At 56.4% G+C, this 16,479-nt stretch overlaps 6 protein-coding genes across 6 annotated transcripts; 5 read left to right on the top strand and 1 right to left on the bottom strand.

The window, feature by feature from the left end:
- The first annotated feature begins 310 nt into the window (after positions 1 to 310).
- P884DRAFT_255728 (major facilitator superfamily domain-containing protein) lies at positions 311 to 2,223 on the top strand. The gene has a single exon (XM_069441013.1). It carries the CDS (start codon positions 651 to 653, stop codon positions 2,124 to 2,126), a length of 1,476 nt encoding a protein of 491 aa, XP_069300721.1. The 5' UTR covers positions 311 to 650; the 3' UTR covers positions 2,127 to 2,223.
- A 1,071-nt stretch (positions 2,224 to 3,294) lies between these two features.
- Positions 3,295 to 4,527, top strand: P884DRAFT_217771 (flavoprotein-like protein). Its single transcript, XM_069439359.1, has 3 exons — positions 3,295 to 3,521; positions 3,614 to 3,699; positions 3,771 to 4,527. The coding sequence occupies exons 1-3, from the start codon at positions 3,495 to 3,497 to the stop codon at positions 4,273 to 4,275; spliced, it is 618 nt and encodes a 205-aa protein (XP_069300720.1). The 5' UTR covers positions 3,295 to 3,494; the 3' UTR covers positions 4,276 to 4,527.
- A 2,023-nt stretch (positions 4,528 to 6,550) lies between these two features.
- On the top strand, positions 6,551 to 8,313 carry P884DRAFT_327464 (nucleoside phosphorylase domain-containing protein; the record flags this gene model as incomplete). The annotated part of the gene is made up of 3 exons (XM_069445546.1): positions 6,551 to 6,570; positions 6,645 to 6,985; positions 7,085 to 8,313. The coding sequence occupies 3 exons, from the start codon at positions 6,551 to 6,553 to the stop codon at positions 8,149 to 8,151; spliced, it is 1,428 nt and encodes a 475-aa protein (XP_069300719.1). The 3' UTR covers positions 8,152 to 8,313.
- A 27-nt stretch (positions 8,314 to 8,340) lies between these two features.
- On the bottom strand, positions 8,341 to 10,298 carry P884DRAFT_316096 (uncharacterized protein; the record flags this gene model as incomplete). The annotated part of the gene is made up of 6 exons (XM_069445276.1): positions 8,341 to 8,424; positions 8,522 to 8,580; positions 8,651 to 8,758; positions 8,828 to 9,223; positions 9,343 to 9,609; positions 9,671 to 10,298. 6 exons carry the CDS (start codon positions 10,296 to 10,298, stop codon positions 8,341 to 8,343), a joined length of 1,542 nt encoding a protein of 513 aa, XP_069300718.1.
- Positions 10,299 to 11,389: 1,091 nt separating this feature from the next.
- Positions 11,390 to 12,485, top strand: P884DRAFT_316094 (uncharacterized protein; the record flags this gene model as incomplete). The annotated part of the gene is made up of 3 exons (XM_069445275.1): positions 11,390 to 11,638; positions 11,741 to 12,122; positions 12,211 to 12,485. The coding sequence occupies 3 exons, from the start codon at positions 11,390 to 11,392 to the stop codon at positions 12,483 to 12,485; spliced, it is 906 nt and encodes a 301-aa protein (XP_069300717.1).
- Positions 12,486 to 13,092: 607 nt separating this feature from the next.
- Positions 13,093 to 14,693, top strand: P884DRAFT_316090 (uncharacterized protein; the record flags this gene model as incomplete). The annotated part of the gene is made up of 2 exons (XM_069445274.1): positions 13,093 to 13,865; positions 13,979 to 14,693. 2 exons carry the CDS (start codon positions 13,093 to 13,095, stop codon positions 14,592 to 14,594), a joined length of 1,389 nt encoding a protein of 462 aa, XP_069300716.1. The 3' UTR covers positions 14,595 to 14,693.
- Positions 14,694 to 16,479: the final 1,786 nt, after the last annotated feature.

Raw genomic sequence — 16,479 nt, 5'->3', positions numbered from 1 at the left:
AGCAAAGCGGGCATGTTCCGATTGCTTTTTCAGCGCAACTGCGGATAGGAAAACAAGGATGCTCCACACCAGTGCGGATTCAGCGGGAAAGAGGGTGGATTGCGTGCTTTGGGGGTATTGTGTTGCTTGAACCCAGAGAGGCGGGAAAACCTTCTCCAAACCTGAGGCCACGGGGCCCGAGGTGCGGAACCGAGACCCAGGGTTCCAGCGGGCCGATGGTGCTAACCCACTTGCGGATGCGAAATCCGAACCCGCCAGTTCAAGGCGGGGGGGTGGGAAGGAAGTGCACAAATTGGAGAACCCCAACACCTCCTGATTATATCCGAGCGGCGGCGGGTAGTTTGCAGGGCGCAACCCCAGGGCTGAATCAAAGGGAACCAACGTCCGTGGTGGACCGGACGAACCATCACGTCTATAAGAGGCCCCGAGACGTAGCCTCACTTTCGGTGTCTTCAGCCCTGGACACGGAGGGGCCTGGCCTATTTTTTATAACACAGTCCGGGCCTCCGTGGACAAACTTACCCGTCATCGCTTTCTTGCCGCCCGAGGTTCCTCGACAACGTTGGATCTAGGAGCAGCACAGCACGACCACGTCCGGTCCGCCGTCACTCCGGGAGCCAAGCCGGCCCCCGAGCGCGGCCGCCGCCGCCATGGAGAAAGACATGGAAAAAAGTGCCTACATCTCCGAATCCGACCAGACGGATGGCGAGCTGATCGGCCAGTCGCCAACAGATGATAACACGACCGATGAAAAGACGACGATAGCCACTTCCAACGGTATCACCGACGGTATCACCGGCACAGCTCGCCCAGATGTCGCTGGAGCTGCCACCAAGACCGAAGGAGGAGAAGCGGTAGCAGTAGAGGGTGCAGCTAATACTGCTGCTGCTGCTGCTGCTGCCGCCCCCGCAGCGGACACGGTGCCCGATGGAGGGCTTGTGGCGTGGCTGCAGGTCGTCGGGTCAGTGGCCATCCTGGTCAACACTTGGGGCGTCATCAACACCTTCGGCGTGTTCCAGGCGTACTACGAAGCGGAGCTGCTCAGGGACCACTCGTCGTCTGAAATCTCGTGGATCGGGTCGACCCAGTCGGCCCTGCTCTTTGTGGTTGGCGTCTTCGCCGGGCCGCTCTACGACGCGGGCTTCTTCCGGCACCTGCTGATCACGGGCCTGTTCCTCATCGTGCTCGGGCAGTTCATGACGTCGCTGTGCACGGCCTACTGGCAGGTGATGCTGGCGCAGGGGATCGCGATGGGGATCGGCATGGGCATGACCTTCCTGCCGTCGGCGGCCATCATAAGCCAGTACTTCTTGCGGCACCGGGCGCTAGCGCTCGGCCTGTCGAGCGCCGGCTCGCCCGTCGCCGGCGTCGTCTTCCCCATCCTCTTCGACCGGCTGCAACGGCGCGCCGGGTTCGGCTGGGCGACGCGCGCCATCGCCTTCATCCTGCTGGGCATGTCGGCGATCCCCATCGCCTGCATGCGCACGCGGCTGCCGCCCTCGGCGAGGCGGAGGTCGCTCATCGACCGGAGCGCCCTGCGCGACGTGCCGTACGTGCTGTACGTCGTGGGCGGCGTCTTCGCCTTCCTGACGCTGTACGTGACCTTCTTTTACATCACGCTGTTTGCGACGTCGCGCCACGTCGCGAGCGACAGCTTCGCCCCCTACCTGGTCACGCTGCTCAACGCCGGATCGGTTTTGGGGCGCATCATCCCGAACGCGCTGGCCGACCGCTACGGGTCGATGAACCTGATGATCGTGTGCAACTTTGTCTGTGCCGTCTTGGCGTTTAGCTGGCTGGGCGTCCGTAACCTCGGCGGGGCCGTGGTCTACGCGCTGCTCTACGGCGCCTTTTCTGGCGGCGTGGTCAGCCTCATGCCGAGCGTCATTGTCGGGCTCTCGCCGGATATGGGGCGCGTGGGTGCTCGATTGGGCATGGGCTTTCTGGTCATGGGCATCGCGATCCTTGTGGGGACCCCGATTGCCGGGGCGATCCTGGGGAGCGAGGAGAATCCCGAGTGGTTGGGTACCAGGTTATATTCCGCGTTTGGGCTCCTCGTGGCCACGGCCTTGTTCTGCACCTCAAGGGTCCTGGTGTTCAAGCGGAAGAGGGGCTGGAAGGCTTGAGCTGGGCGACCGTGCTCGCTGTCCTCCGGTGCGCCTTCTTAGCGCTCATATAAGGATGCTTTTTAGAGCCCGGTAGATAAAATTGACTCAATGCAGCAGCGCGCTTTCTTGTTCGTGATTCCGTCAGTCGGATACCTGCGCCAGACAGAGTTCGGAGTGCTGCAGAGCAGCTCGATGCATCTCTTTCTCGGTGAGGGGTGTTTCTGCCCGTCAAAGTTGCGCTTCGTGCCTGCAGTTGGCTGGTATTTCGAAAGTGATTCGTTGGGTTCGCCCAGGAACAAGCAACACCACATGGCGATCAAGCGGAACTGGTGCGCCGACACCGGTATCCCGATGCAAACAACGAAGCCCTGGAGGAAGAACAACGCCGCACCAGGTTATTGCAGGGTTGATGAGGAGAGGAAGCGCCATTTTCCCCTTCGATGATGCATTCAGCAGGCCGTAAAAAGCCCTCTGTACAGCCCAGAAGCCCCTCGGATTTCCATCCGAATTGTCTCGGTCAGCGCTCCAATCGGAGGAACCCAATGCGGGCCAGCTCAGCAAACTCTAAACAAACAACATACTTGCCCTGTGTAACACGCTTGTCGACGCCATTGTGCATCGCTGATGAAAGCCCGTCCGTCCTGCTATCGATACTGTGATGCTTGCTGCAGTAAGCCCTTACTCAGCATTAGACAACAAAGTCGAGAACCTGGCGCCAAAACATTGGCGGGGTAGCGGGAATGAGGGGTGATGGCGGCTCCATCAGGGAGTCTATCAGATCGAGATCGTCTGAACAAGTACATAGGTACTTACCACGGCGGTTCTCCCTTGCGAGGAGCTTGTGGGCCTTGAGCACGCAGCGAGTGCACCGGCTTCTTACCGCATAGTAATCCGTTCTTGCGCATTCTCGGGTTACCTCTAAATGGATGGGTACCTTCCAGGTTGGGGCAACAGTGAAAAAAAGCAAGCCCTGTATCGGCGCGTTTGCATGCAAAGGGGGCCCCGGCTCCTGACACGGCCGGGTTGCCCCTCCCTCTTGGAGACGCGCCGCGATTGCTATGGATTATCCGATCATGACGAATGCAAGCCCCGGCTGGTTGCAACGGTCCCCGTAAGGCTCTCCAGGTAGGATCCGCACTTGGGGAAAGTGGGCGGTCGGGACGTCGCTTCCCAGACCCGAGCTGACGGTGCGTTGTGTAAGCGGGTAACCTAGATACCTACCTATATGTGCATGTTGCTACCTGAGCCACAGGTATAAAGACGGTAGAGGAATCCGCCTGTTTGTGTCATGATTGCTCTTTTGCTCCCCATCCTCAGCGAAACAACCCCGCCCATCACCCAGACCCCAATTCCAGGTTTGTGACGTCCAGCTTCCTGTCGCACAAAATGGCTCCGAAGATTGCTATTGTCTATGTAAGTCCCAGCCCTGAGGCCTCTTTTCCCTTCCTAGAGGACGTGTTGCAATGGGCCGGCAGGGCTAGCAGAACGATCTGCTAATTAATTAGTACTCGTTGTACGGCCACATCCGGCAGTTGGCCGAGGCTGAGAAGGCTGGTATTGAGAAGGCTGGCGGCACGGCTGATGTGTACCAGTATGTTTCGTCGCACGCAAGCATGGCATAATGACCCTTTCAAGACAAGATGCTGACAGATTCAATGACAGAGTCCCCGAGACGCTCTCTCAGGATGTGCTGGAAAAGATGCACGCCCCGCCCAAGGCGGCCGACATCCCCGTCCTCGAGGATCCCAGCATCCTGGAGCAGTACGACGGCTTCCTCTTCGGCATCCCCACACGGTACGGCAACTTCCCCGCGCAGTGGAAGACGTTCTGGGACAAGACAGGCAAGCTGTGGACCTCTGGTGCCTTCCATGGCAAGTATGCCGGTCTCTTCATCTCGACGGGCAGCCTGGGTGGTGGCCAGGAGTCGACGGCCATAGCCGTCCAGAGCACGCTGGCCCATCACGGCATCATCTACGTCCCTCTCGGCTACGCCAAGGCCTTCGGCATCCTGACCGATTTGTCGGCGGTCCGCGGTGGATCGGCCTGGGGTGCCGGTACCTTCGCGGGCGTCGACGGCAGCCGCCAGCCGAGCGAGGCCGAGAAGGAGCTGGCCATCATCCAGGGCGAGTGGTTCTACAAGACGGTCGCCAAGGCTGTTGGTGCGTAACCACTCTTGACGCGGGCAAACGAAAGGCATGACCGGCGGTGCTAATAAGCGGTCGGAAGGAGGCCTGGCGGAGAGCGCGGGTAACACCGTGCCAACGCAGGCTGCTGCGACGCCGGACACGAAGAAGAGGGAGGAGCCGAAGGAGGATCGTGGTCCTGCCAAGAAGGAGTCGGCTAAGGAAGGCCCCTGTGGACTACCCGTCAAGTGCACGATAATGTGAGATAGTGGAACAATGCAAATGGAAAATGTATTACTACAGACGGCCCATCGAGTCTCCGTGTTCCAATCGGCGATCAAGTGATTGAAGTGAAGCCAGCGGCTAGAGTTTTGTCAAAAGTTGAAACTGGGAGCTAGGTCTGGAAGCTACATGAGCTTGAGAAGTTACGTCATGGTATCCACCTTCATTTTTATTTTGTCCCTCGTCGAGACTCTCTTCAAGTGCCTTTCATCATGCTCTAATTACCTTCCAGCACTTCCACATCATGATGAAGATGGACGTGACCTAACCCACTAACCTCCCTCGCTCGCATGTCGTGAAGGACAAGGCCGTCTAGGGAACCGTAATGTTCTCAACCAACCGAAGTGCTGTTAACTACGGACGTCGCCACCGAACTGGCTCACCGCCTTTGTGTACGTACCATACAAGGTCGCTAAATTTTTAGAAGGTATTTTCACTAACAATCGGCCATAGTGCCTAGGCTTTAGTGGCTATAGTGCTTTGCCCCACTATACTTTATGTTACTTTTAGCGGATTCATTCTGCCGGTCAAATTTGGCGGTGAGCCAGTTCTTTTGGTAGCGACATCCGTACAGGGTTTGACGTATCTGACTGACCCACCAACAGGGAGGATAGACCAGGGTTCGACATGTATTTAGACAGCACTTTCAAGTGCCTCCGGCACTTGAGAACAATCAACGCATCTTTTATCACCACTTCTGAGGCTCATACGAGAGTTCCAGGAGTGCCACCCACAGCGCCTATACCGCTATGGTGTCGTATACAATTGCAGCCCTTGAAGCTGTACCAAGTGCGGTGGATGTTCGGTAGGTGTATTGGGGGGAGGAAAAGGGGCAGTGCACTCGCTCGCAGTTGCCTGCTTAAATAGATCGAGGCCGCGTTTTCAGGAAGAAACAGAAGAACGCCGCACGTTTTCCCTTCGCGACCTCAAGCACGCTTGTCTCGCATTCGTGGAAGAAAACGAAAGAACAAGGTTATCATGTATAAATATGTGATCACTTATCGAAAACGAATCTTACACGGGTAAACTGCCGGGGGTCCGACCTTCCCTTGATCCAGAGCGGGCCTTGAATTAATTAAACCCAAACAACGATACGGTTGGCAGAGACAGATGGTTGATGAATGTTTTCTCTTAAGCAGCCCTCGTCTTCGGAGAACTTAAGGAGAAATTGCGATAATGTTGTGGAACCTGGGTAATTCCTGGGTTGATCCTCTTCTCGATGCGCCCGTACAGAAACATAATTAGTTAACTATGGGAAGGAGCGCTCTGGATAATTAAGCACTCTAGCAGCACGGTTGAGGGCGAAATCAAGGCTCTTAGGCAATCTTTCAGATGGGCTTCTCTGAGGGGATAATTTCGCAGATGAGTGCCTCTGTCCTCACTTTGTCTTATCCGACGATGAGCAAGCGAAAGCATCAATAATCCGTGGGAAGATATGCCGCCAGCCAACAGTGTTGTAGGTGTTTTTGAGGGTCCGGACCTACCTACTTTCGAGAGGGGTTCTCAAGGGCCGTAGCTGCTGGGTTGGAGCTATGCAAGATTGCCTAGTCTCTGTAATTACCCCAACGGCAGGAGGACAAGAACACAGCTACGGAAAAGAGAGACGGGTACTAGAAGTTATGGCAGCGGACATCTACCCAACGCCTCATACTTCGGTCCAATCAATCCATGTATCACACTCCAGATTAGGTAGCTATACCCAAGCCAGGCTCGGATATTACGTGACTAGGACCCGCGGGGAAGTTAATCGCAAATCACAGGCATGCATAACAACGTTCGGGCAGCGCTCTGCATTACCAAACTGGTGCGCGAGGCTGGTCGGGCAGGCACGCACAACTGTTGGGTTGAGCTAGCTTGCATGAGGTTGTAAGTACCTGGCATGTAGCAATTTCTTTTAACCTGATTATTCCACAAGCCCGGCACTTGGACAGGATTCAATGCGCTAATTAACACCAAGCGCAGGCAAATCTACTCAGTCGGTTAGTTCAATGACAACTTGACAACGGCTAACAGCGGATCCCTCGTTCCCAAACCAAGATGGCGAGAGACCAGAAACTGTAAGGTTTCCACTAATGATGCGCCAAAACCCTTCCTGGGCTTGACTGGCGATATATTAACTTACGCGAATCAGGAATGGCACGGTCGAAGTAGCCTGGATCTGCATTCTCCCGTGCGAATTCGACGCGGCCAAGGTGCTTCTAGATGCGCGATACGACGACGTGACGTCCGCCACCGGGGAGAAGTACGTCCTGGGCCGGATGGGCCGCCACAACGTCGTGATCGGATGCTTTCCCGCCGGATTTCTGGGTACGGCCCAGGCCGCGAGGGCTGCACTCAGTATCAAATACGAGTTCCCAAACGTTCGGTTCTGTCTCCTTGTTGGGGTCGCCGGGGGCTGCCCCGACCCCAAAGATAAGGACAAGGACGTCCGTCTCGGCGACGTGGTCGTCAGTGAGCCGAAGGGGAACCGGGGTATGTGTCTCTGTCCGGGCACAGCCGTGCTCTCCTCACCTTTCTGATTTTGGAATGGTCTACTGACACGGAGCGACGCGGTGTTGAGTGATTATTTAGGCGGAGTCGTGAAAGTCGACGCGGGCAAGAATACCGATGGCGGATTCAAGATCTTCTCCCACCTCAACAAGGTTCACGGTGAACTTCTCTCCGCAATCCAGTCGCTCAAGAGCGACCACCGCACAAAGCGGACCAGGGCAATGGACGAATACATGAGCGCGGCGATGGCCAGTTCCGAGGACTACTCGGATCCGGGGTATTTTAAACGGCCCCCGCCAGAGAGCGATCGCCTATTCCGATCCGACTACCCGCACCCGTCTGGAGAACCCGACTGCAAGAATTGTAGCAACGACCACGTCCTGAGCAGGCAGCAGCGGGCACAAGTGGGCGGCGGTAGAACTGCGGCGGCAGATTCCCCCAAGGTCTGGTATGGCACGATCGGCACGGGCGATCACGTCCTGCGGTCCGCGCGGGAGCGCGACCGGTTGAGCCGCGAGGAAGGTATCCTGTGCGTGGAGATGGAGGCGGGGGGCGTGATGGAAACGCTACCGGCGCTGGTGGTGCGGGGCGTCTGCGACTACGCCGATAGCCACAAGAACAAGCAGTGGCAGCCATACGCGGCCCTCGCCGCGGCCGCCTACGCCAAGGACCTGCTCACCTACGTGGAGAAGGCGCCCGGCCCCGGCGCGGGGCCCCACGGCGCCCACTGCGTCCTCGGTACCGTCCCGCTCGACGCGGTCCAGCGCGCCTTCGCCGCCGACCCGGTCGGCTTCCGCGAGGACCTGAGGAAACTGGGCACCGCCATGTCGAACACGAAGCTCCATTTCTCCACCCAGCGTCTGCCGCTCTTCCACGAGTTCTTGCGGAAGCACGGCCTCCCGAAGATGATTAGCAACTGGGTGGCGCCGGCGCACCAGAACCAGCTGTTCTGCGGGTACAGCGTTGACAGTGCCAAAGCCGTCCGTGACGACGACCGGAGGGACCCGCGCGAGCGGCTCGCGGCGGCGCGGGCCGTCGCATTCCTCTACGCCAACCAAAACTCCCTGGCCACGACGTACTTGGTGCAGGACACCGTCTTGAGGATTTGGGACTACGTCGAGTCAGGGGATCGTGAGGCACCTAGGTAAGAAAACGGCAAGGTGTACTGTTTTGGTACGGTTCTGGTCGTGTAGTGATCTCCAGGAGGCGGTAGTTATGAGAACAGCACCACCTGGCTCCCTTTCATTGATTGGAAGACGTTGGATGGCTACTCAGATTGACCGGAGATTGGCAATTTCTTTCCACATAGCCTGGATTCCTTCGTTATTTGTGTCGCTTCATTCTTCTCTCCTCTCGCGCCGTTGTTTCTTAACAAAATCCGGCCCCCAGCGATAGATGGGCTCCACAAGTGTCTTGAGCAGCTGAGGGGAGCGTCATTAATTAATAGCTCAGGGCTCTCCAGGGGGCCTAGTGGCCCCTTCTCTTGTTCTCTCTCCCTTGGTCCGGGGGAACACTCACCCATACTTCCAATGCTCTTTCGTTGTTGCGCTGGGTCTCGAAAATATCATCGAGTCGGTCTGCGAGTTTGGAAACCGAGTTAATACCTCACACGTTGTTCGCTTCTTCCGGTCGGGGAACACTGATTACCAGTGGTGACCATGAGTGTGTCGCTCAACTCGTCGTCATTGCTCAGCCCGAGGAGAAAACTTTTGGCAGCTTCCGAGTCTCCGATCTGACTTATCTGGAACACGACAGCTGTTCTCATCATGAGCAGGAAAAACAACATTCACACTTTTGTGCAAAAAGGTGGATGGGGCAACGTACTATACGTGGGGTAATTGTATTTGTCCAGCCTCTCTTTACAGTTGAGAATGGCATTCTTTAGCGTGTCGCGATGCTCCTGGGTAGGATCGCCGTCGGTGATGATGGAGATCAGAAGCGGTCTTTTCAGACCCCCCGACTCCAAGGGTTTGTACACGAACGGGAGCAGTATCTTTTTCTCCAGATTCGTGCCGATCTTCGTGTCACCATCGGGGCTGATTGTGCCGAGTTTCTCATCGATCTCCTCCTCGCGCAGGTCGACGTAGTCCTGAGAATGGTTAATGAGGTGCAGATCCACCCCGACGCCTTCCGGCACGAGCTTGGTCGTAACACTGCAGATGCGCTTGACCATCTTCCTCTGACACTCGTATCCGGCCCCCCTCATGGATCCACTATCGTCTGCACCCCATCATTAGCCAGAGACGCTCCCGTAACTGTCCGTAGGTACAGTTTTGTTTTCTTTTTTTTATTATATTTTCCGGTGTCTGGGCAGGATGCTTTCTCGTTTGAGTACTTACCGCAGTAGAGCACAGGCTTGTACAATGCCAAGTTGATCATATCGGACAGGTTTTCAGGCTGGCCTAGGTCAGTGTTGATATCCTTCCGAAGGGCCTTGGTTTTCTCGACCAGCGTATCAAAGAAACGGTCGTCCATGCCGGTGAATTTGCTCAGGTTGGACTCCTTGATTTCGTTAGACAGCTGATCCAACTGTTTATTGATCTCCCTCTCTTGCGTTGCCTCTGGTGTCTCCTCTGGTGTTAGGGCGGGCGGCTGACCATGAATGGCTGGTTAGCTAGTTTCTCAGACGGCTTTGCCCAACAGGAGACATGAACATTCATACTGTACTGGTCGTTGGGCGGGAGCGAATCTGTGGTAGATAATTGTACATCCACGTCAGAAAACGGACACCGGACTTGAGAGGCTCATTCAACAGGCTCAGGGCGGTCAAGACAATCTTGATGAACTTCCTGGCCGCCCTGGAGAGCAGATTTCTTCCGCCTGTTTTGCTCCGCAGAGCTGCAAGGACTACAGCATCACTCTTGGCGAGGTCCTCAGCGGTCTCTCCGGCGTTGTTCTTGGCCGACAACGAGGCACCCTTGTTGATCAACTCGGATATCGAGTCCAAGTTGCGGGTCTGGACGATCACGGTCATCAGCGGGGTATTGTTGCCCAGCTTCGGGTCGGTGGCATCCACGGAGGCACGGGCCTTGAGGAGGGCGCGGATGATGGCGGCCTGGTTCTTGGGCGCGTAGTGCGCGGCAATGTTGAGCGCCGTGGCCCCATTCCTGTCTTTCAGGTTGGGGTTTGCCCCCTCATCGAGGAGAACCTTCACGGCTTCGAGGTGCCCATATCTCGCTGCCAGGGTAAGGGGGGGGATGCCGCTCGCATCCGGCTGGTTGATGGATCTCCTTGCCTCCCGGGCTTGGGCTTTGGTGAGAGTTCCATCTCGGGCGAGCTCGTGTATGGAAGCCATGATGATGGTCAGTGACGGGTGGGAGATCGATTGCTGCTCGATGAAGAAGACGAGAAACACGAGCTAATAAGGTAACAACTAGTTACAGGCAGACACTACCTTACCGGCGGTTGATGGCTACGCACTCGTGCCGTTGCCGTTAAGACTTGGGACTGGGACGTACCCAGGGGAACAGAGCCGCATGCGGTCGAGCAAGGAGCAGGAAAACAGAAGCTGCACGCCGTGACCAGCTGAGGTGTCACGCGCAGAGTTCGGCACTAGGCTCTCCAATAAAGTCCCACCGCCCGAAAAGGAAGTGTCGATCAATTGTTAGCCTTCTGTGTAGAAACACTTCCTCACCGGCTCATGATGCCGGCGCACTCGGGATATGGCTATTGAGACTTGGGAATCGGTATCCTTGCATCCACAAAAAAGAAAGAAACGAAGAAAATGAGTCACCTGAGGTTAGCGAGGAGCAGGAAAACAGAAACTGCATGCCGTGGCTAGCTGAAATACCGTGTGAACTGCAGAGGTTGGCACCAGGCCTTCCAATTTCGTCCCGTCACCCGCCAAAAAAAGGGTCGATCAACTCTCAGCCTCTTGCACATTTGGGCCGGACGACTGCAGGATGAAATGCAGTGCTGCCTGAACCAAATATTTGCTGTGTTTGCGGATTAATTGGCGTGTTTTTCTCTTCCGCCTGAATAGGTATTGGGGGGGAGCAAGCGTCAAATCCTAATCATGACAAAATGCACAAAGTCACGCTGCCCTCTTCTTGCGCAGCACCAGCCGGGAAGGCAGAGAATGATAGGTTGGACTCGTTTGACCCAGTGCTACAGCTCCCAAGGCTGCAATCGTGTACGACACCACAGCGGTAAGCGCGCCGTGGGCGGCACTCCTGGAACTCTCGTATGAGCCTCAGAAGTGGTGATGAAAGATGGTTGATTGATCGTTCTCAAGTGCCGAAGGCACTTGGAGATGTTGTCTAATAATTGATAATCACAGTCGAGGCAAAGCCGAACCGCCTTCCCCGTTTCCATCAATTTCCTTCCTTTTTCCAAGCCCTGTCGCCCTGTCTCCCAGAACATCAAGAGAAAGCAGCCGCCGTTACCATGAGCGCCGCCGTCAACCAGTTGGTGAAGTGCCTTACTTCTCTTGCAGTCGCCTCGGGAGAGGTAGCCGATGAGTACTACATCATTCGAAGGAGCGGGCCGAATCTCTGCCAGGTTTCGGTAACCGTCAACGGGGCGGAGGATATGGGAACGGCAGTTACCCTCGACGCCAAAGAAACCAGTCCGGCGCTTTACCTGGTTGCGCGGGGTGCTTCATTCGTTTTTGGGGAAGCCGATGGGAAACATGAGGTAAGATCGAAAACCAAATTCGGGCAACGTTGACTTGCTCGATGACTCGGACGGTGTTATCACTTTCTGACCTGTCGCCGCGCCGCCAAATCATCTAATCAGCGGCTAGTGTTTTACGTCGACAAGTCGGACCATCTTCGCTGCACCGCTTGGAACGACGAGGAAGAGTTCTGGGACGAGCTCGAGATGAACGGGCTCGAGGCACCCATGACGGTCCATTCGGAGTCTCAGCTGAGCGGGGCCACGGGCTCGCACGACGAACTATGGGTGGTTTACCAGAACCCGAAACTGGAAACGGTGGCGCTGGCGAGACGCGAGGGCCGTTGGAGCACCGTGGGGGTGGTCTCGGCTGATGTGCCCCCGGGAGCAGCCCACGTAGCTCTCGCCGACCCGAAGAGCGTGGACAGGCTGAACTTGTTCTTCGCCACAGAGAAAGGGGAGATCTGCCATGCCTATAGTGACTTTGTCAAAAGGGAGTGGACCAGTAAGTATTCCTTTGCCCGAAGAAATCAATCAGAACGCTGGTAAGATGTGTGTGCTCGGACTGACGCTTTTTGGCCTAACGAAACAAGGAGCCATTGTGAAGAACTCTCTATTCCCCGGCGGAATCTCGCGCTTCACCGTCGTTCCCACAGAGCCCGATGGATCCTACAACATATATGGCACCACCCGTGACCATAAGCTCTTCCTGCTTTCGTCGGGCGGCGATCGGGTTGAGCTAGGGAGAATCGACGGCGACCGCTTTGTGGGCGAGAGTAGGGCGGAGCGGGGCTGGAGCTTCGAGATCAACTTGGGGCTTTTCTCATTTCGCCTCGTTCTGGGAGCAGATCCTGGCTACCTGGCTTAACCAGAGTCACCCAGGCGAGACTCTTGGGCTGGGCTCGATCTTATTCTTAATATACACTCTATATAGTTGGCTTACGTCTCAGACATAACTAGCTCAGATACGCCTCCTCTTGGTTAGTGTGAGCTTCAAGCGTAGATGTCCCATCTTAGGATAATACCTGTACAACACGCGAGAGGAGATGTAAACAACAGGTGATTCCTGCAAGATAATAGTGCAGTCGCCGAGAGTAAGTTGTAGCCTCTGCCGTAAGCATCCTCTTCCTTTGTATGGCATGAAATTAGTGCCCGACGCTGCCCAATTATGTACCTTAGGTAGTCGGCACCTTAAATATCCAGGTAGTTGAGCTCGAATCAAAAGCATGCTCATCCCCGAACCGAAACGAACCAATGGTGCGAGCGATCTGAGCCCGCCTACGTCCATGCTTCCTTCACTTCATCACCAGCTGACTAGCAAAAACAAGTCCACAACCATCAACTCCTGATCCCTAGGGCGGGTTGCCCATCTCTCAGAATGAGCAGTGAATCTGATTTCGACTTGGATTCCTTTATCTTGCCCCCGGAACTCTGGCACAGCGACTATACGGGCCCACCGAAATCCTCCTACCAAAATGCCGAGCGGCTCTCTGCGCCAGCTCCATGGGCGCCCCTCGTGGCACAACTTCAATTCCAGACCGAAACATCCGGTGAGCAATGTTTCCTTGCCATCTGGGCTTTTGCTCTCCCCCATGCTGTTCCATTCTGACCCACAATCATCTCCAACGGCAGCGGCTACGAACTACGGGACTGGCTTCTACATCGACATTCCTAATGCGAAGTACCAAGGTGCTGACGTTGACGTCATTCTCACCGCCGGGCATAACCTCATCAGTCAGAACAAGGAAAAGAGCAAAAACCTGAGGGTGTTTTCGAGGGATGATGACGAGAAAGGGTGGCCAGTCCCCGAGGACAACGTAAAGATATGCCCCGAATACGCGGACAAGCCGAACGAAACCGGCTCGGCCTTCGACTGGGCGGTCATATTCAAGCCCAAAAGCATAGATCCCAAAGACACGGATAAGAATACGCGGAAAGACTTCAAGCCCAAAGACATAGGTAAGAAGACGTGGAAAGGTTTCCAGTTCAACTTGGCCTTTGCCGCCAACCCGCCGCTCAGTGGGGGTGAAGGCTCGCTCCAAAAGTTCATGGCCGCCAGAATCTGGGTATCGGGATACAGCATCCGCAACACTCCTTCCAACAGAAAAGGGGCACTCCGTTACAGTGCCGAGAAAGGGTGGCCGACCGGTCTGAAGCGGCTGAGCTACAAAGTTCGGACTGAGCCAGGCATGAGCGGCTCGCCCGTCTGGGCTGTTTGTGACGACGAGTTAACCGTCGTGGGTATCCAGTGAGTGGAATCCAAGCGTAGTGGAGAGTAAGGGGCCTACAAGAGTCGAACGGGCAAGAACTACGCATAGTCACTGACGTGGGTCGATTGCTCCATCAATTCTTCATCAACAGTACAACCGGCGAAGATAGGGCAAACGCGCCAAACGTCAGCCAAGGGGTCAGGCTCGACCTGGACATCCTAGAAAGGCTATTCGACTGGACAGGTACAGCGGTCCGCTCCAAGAAACTCAAGGTTGCCACCGCCCATCCGTTCTCCGCCGATGGCCTGTACCTCAGTTTCTCCTCGTCCAAGGATCCTGCGCGTGTGCGACTCGGGGCTGACGGGCTCGACACCGTCTTGGACACCCTCCCATTCGGTCGCAGACTCGTCCCGGATGGTTCGAATATAGTTTCGAAGAACCCGGCGACTTTTGTTTTCCGCCTCCGCAGACCGTCAGATACCCCAGCGGCCGGGGAAGAGAGCCAAGATCAATGGGTTTTGCTGGATACGGTCCGAAATCGCGTCCTCCTCTCCCCGACGCTTCAGAAGCATTGCGCTTTCACCTTCCAGAGGAAAGGAAAGAATGGCCCGTTTGGCATATGCCCGGCCGAGCCAAAGGACCAGCAGCTTACCCTGGGATCAAAATATATCCGCCGCGAGGACTCCTGCTACGGACCAGTGGAAAGCTCTGAAGTCTCGTTCACCCCATGGTACGGGACACCCACGAGCTTGTTTTGCTTTGAATAGCGCGCAGGTCAGGGCCTGTGTTGAGAATGCTGCAGCGGGCTAGGCCAGCGGGAGCGCCCGGGCTGGCTGCATGGTGAGGGGGCTCGTGTAATAAGCTAGAAGGCTCACATAATTCGAAGAATGAGCACCTCCGCCATCTCCTCCAGATGAAGAGTCGACTCCCTATAGTATTAGGGTCTACTATAAGCAGTTCCCGTTTCCCTAGTAAAGATAGCTAAAGGTACACGTGCCTAATGCTATATATAGTAGTCTAGTGGTAATTACTGAGTTAAGAAAATAATACATATAGTAGTATATGATCTGTAAGTATCATTCTGTGCCCAATTTATATATAGTGGAGGTAAGGGTAATTGTAACAGCCAATTGTATTGACCTCGAATCATTCGACGTGGAGAGTTTGCTGACCTAGAAGCCCACTGTTCCCGGTGCACTTAGCTGTCCTTCACGCGGGTACAGCCTGATGCACATGCGTATGGGCAGCAGCGACCGGTGAAGGCCGCCTAATCCGACGCAACCATCAAGACAACCATCTCTGACCGTAGCTGATACCTGAATCGGTTTACAGCCCTGGCGACGGTTTGGGATTGGGCTCCTTGTCGGCTTAACCACCGGAACTCGTGGGCAGTTAACATGACTTCTTGGGCGGTCATCTCGCTAGACTCCGAGTGGCCAGACCTCCCGGAGTTACCCAGGGTTAGGGTTGTTGCTTTGTAATTCACCTCAATCGAGCTTTTCACACACGGGTTTGCAAACCAAGAGAGTTTTCGCATCATCTCCAACAACCAACCAACTGGGTCCCTCTCAACAAAGTGAACCAACAGTGAGCGCCAACGGCCTTGGTTTCACTTTTTCCATCTCATTTGCCTTACTCGGAGCCAGCATGCAATATGCTCCTCCGCAACGCGGCCTCTCAAGACAGGGACCTGGACATTTTCCACACAATGACCTCGCACAATCCGGCCGTCTCCGGTGATGGTGGTGGTGGTGGCGGTGGCGACGGCGGCGGCCACCCGCTCGACGACATCCCCACGGCGCACCCGGCCGGGACCGATGGGAACAGCAACAACAGCCTAGACGACGTCTGGGGGGGCTCCGACTACGACCACCCGCATTATCATGGCCCAGCAGCCCAGCAGCACCCTTACCCCTATCATCATCAACAACAACAACAACAACAACAACAACAACAACAACAACCCACCCCCCACCAGGCCGCCCTCGACCTGGTGGTGAGCGACGTGCCGCGCCTGGCGCGGGCCCACCAGACGGCCGGCTACCGCGACGGCATCGCCCTGGCCAAGGCGCGCACCGCCCAGCAGGGCTTCGACGAGGGGTACCCGCTGGGCGCGCACCTGGGCGCCCGCGCCGGCCAGCTGCTCGGCGTGCTCGAGGGCCTGGCCGCCGCCCTCGGCCTGCACTCGCTCTCCCTCCTGCCAGCAGCTGCTGCGTCTTCCTCGTCGTCGTCGCCGTCGTCGTCGTCGTCGTCGTCGTCATCAGAGTGGCGCGGCGTGCTCTACGACGAGGCCCGCCGGCTCGAGGCCGTCCTGGGCGAGGCCAGGCGCGAGCTCGGCGTCGTGGGCGTCTTTGACGGGCAGTACTGGGCCCCCGACGGGACCTGGCGGTATCAGGTCACCGGTGATAGTAGTAGTGGTGGTGGTGGTGGTGGTGGCGATTATGGGATGAGTCGTCAGGAGGGGGAGGAGGTGGTCTTCCCGGACGTGGCTGAGGCACATCCGCTACTGAGGAAGTGGAGCCGGATCGTCAGGGCGGAGGCGGCGAGGTATGGGGTGGACTGGGAGGTGCTCAAGGACGATGCCGGGGATGCGAGGGTCAGGAGAGGGGAGGAGGAGGACGACGACGAAGAGGAACACGGGAGGGGACGGGA

The sequence above is a fragment of the Thermothelomyces heterothallicus genome (genome assembly GCF_042370625.1).
Source record: "Thermothelomyces heterothallicus CBS 202.75 unplaced genomic scaffold P884_scaffold_3, whole genome shotgun sequence".
Classification (NCBI taxonomy): domain Eukaryota; kingdom Fungi; phylum Ascomycota; class Sordariomycetes; order Sordariales; family Chaetomiaceae; genus Thermothelomyces; species Thermothelomyces heterothallicus.
The sequence above is the reverse complement of the archived record's forward strand: the minus strand, read 5'-3'. Positions and strand labels throughout refer to the sequence as shown.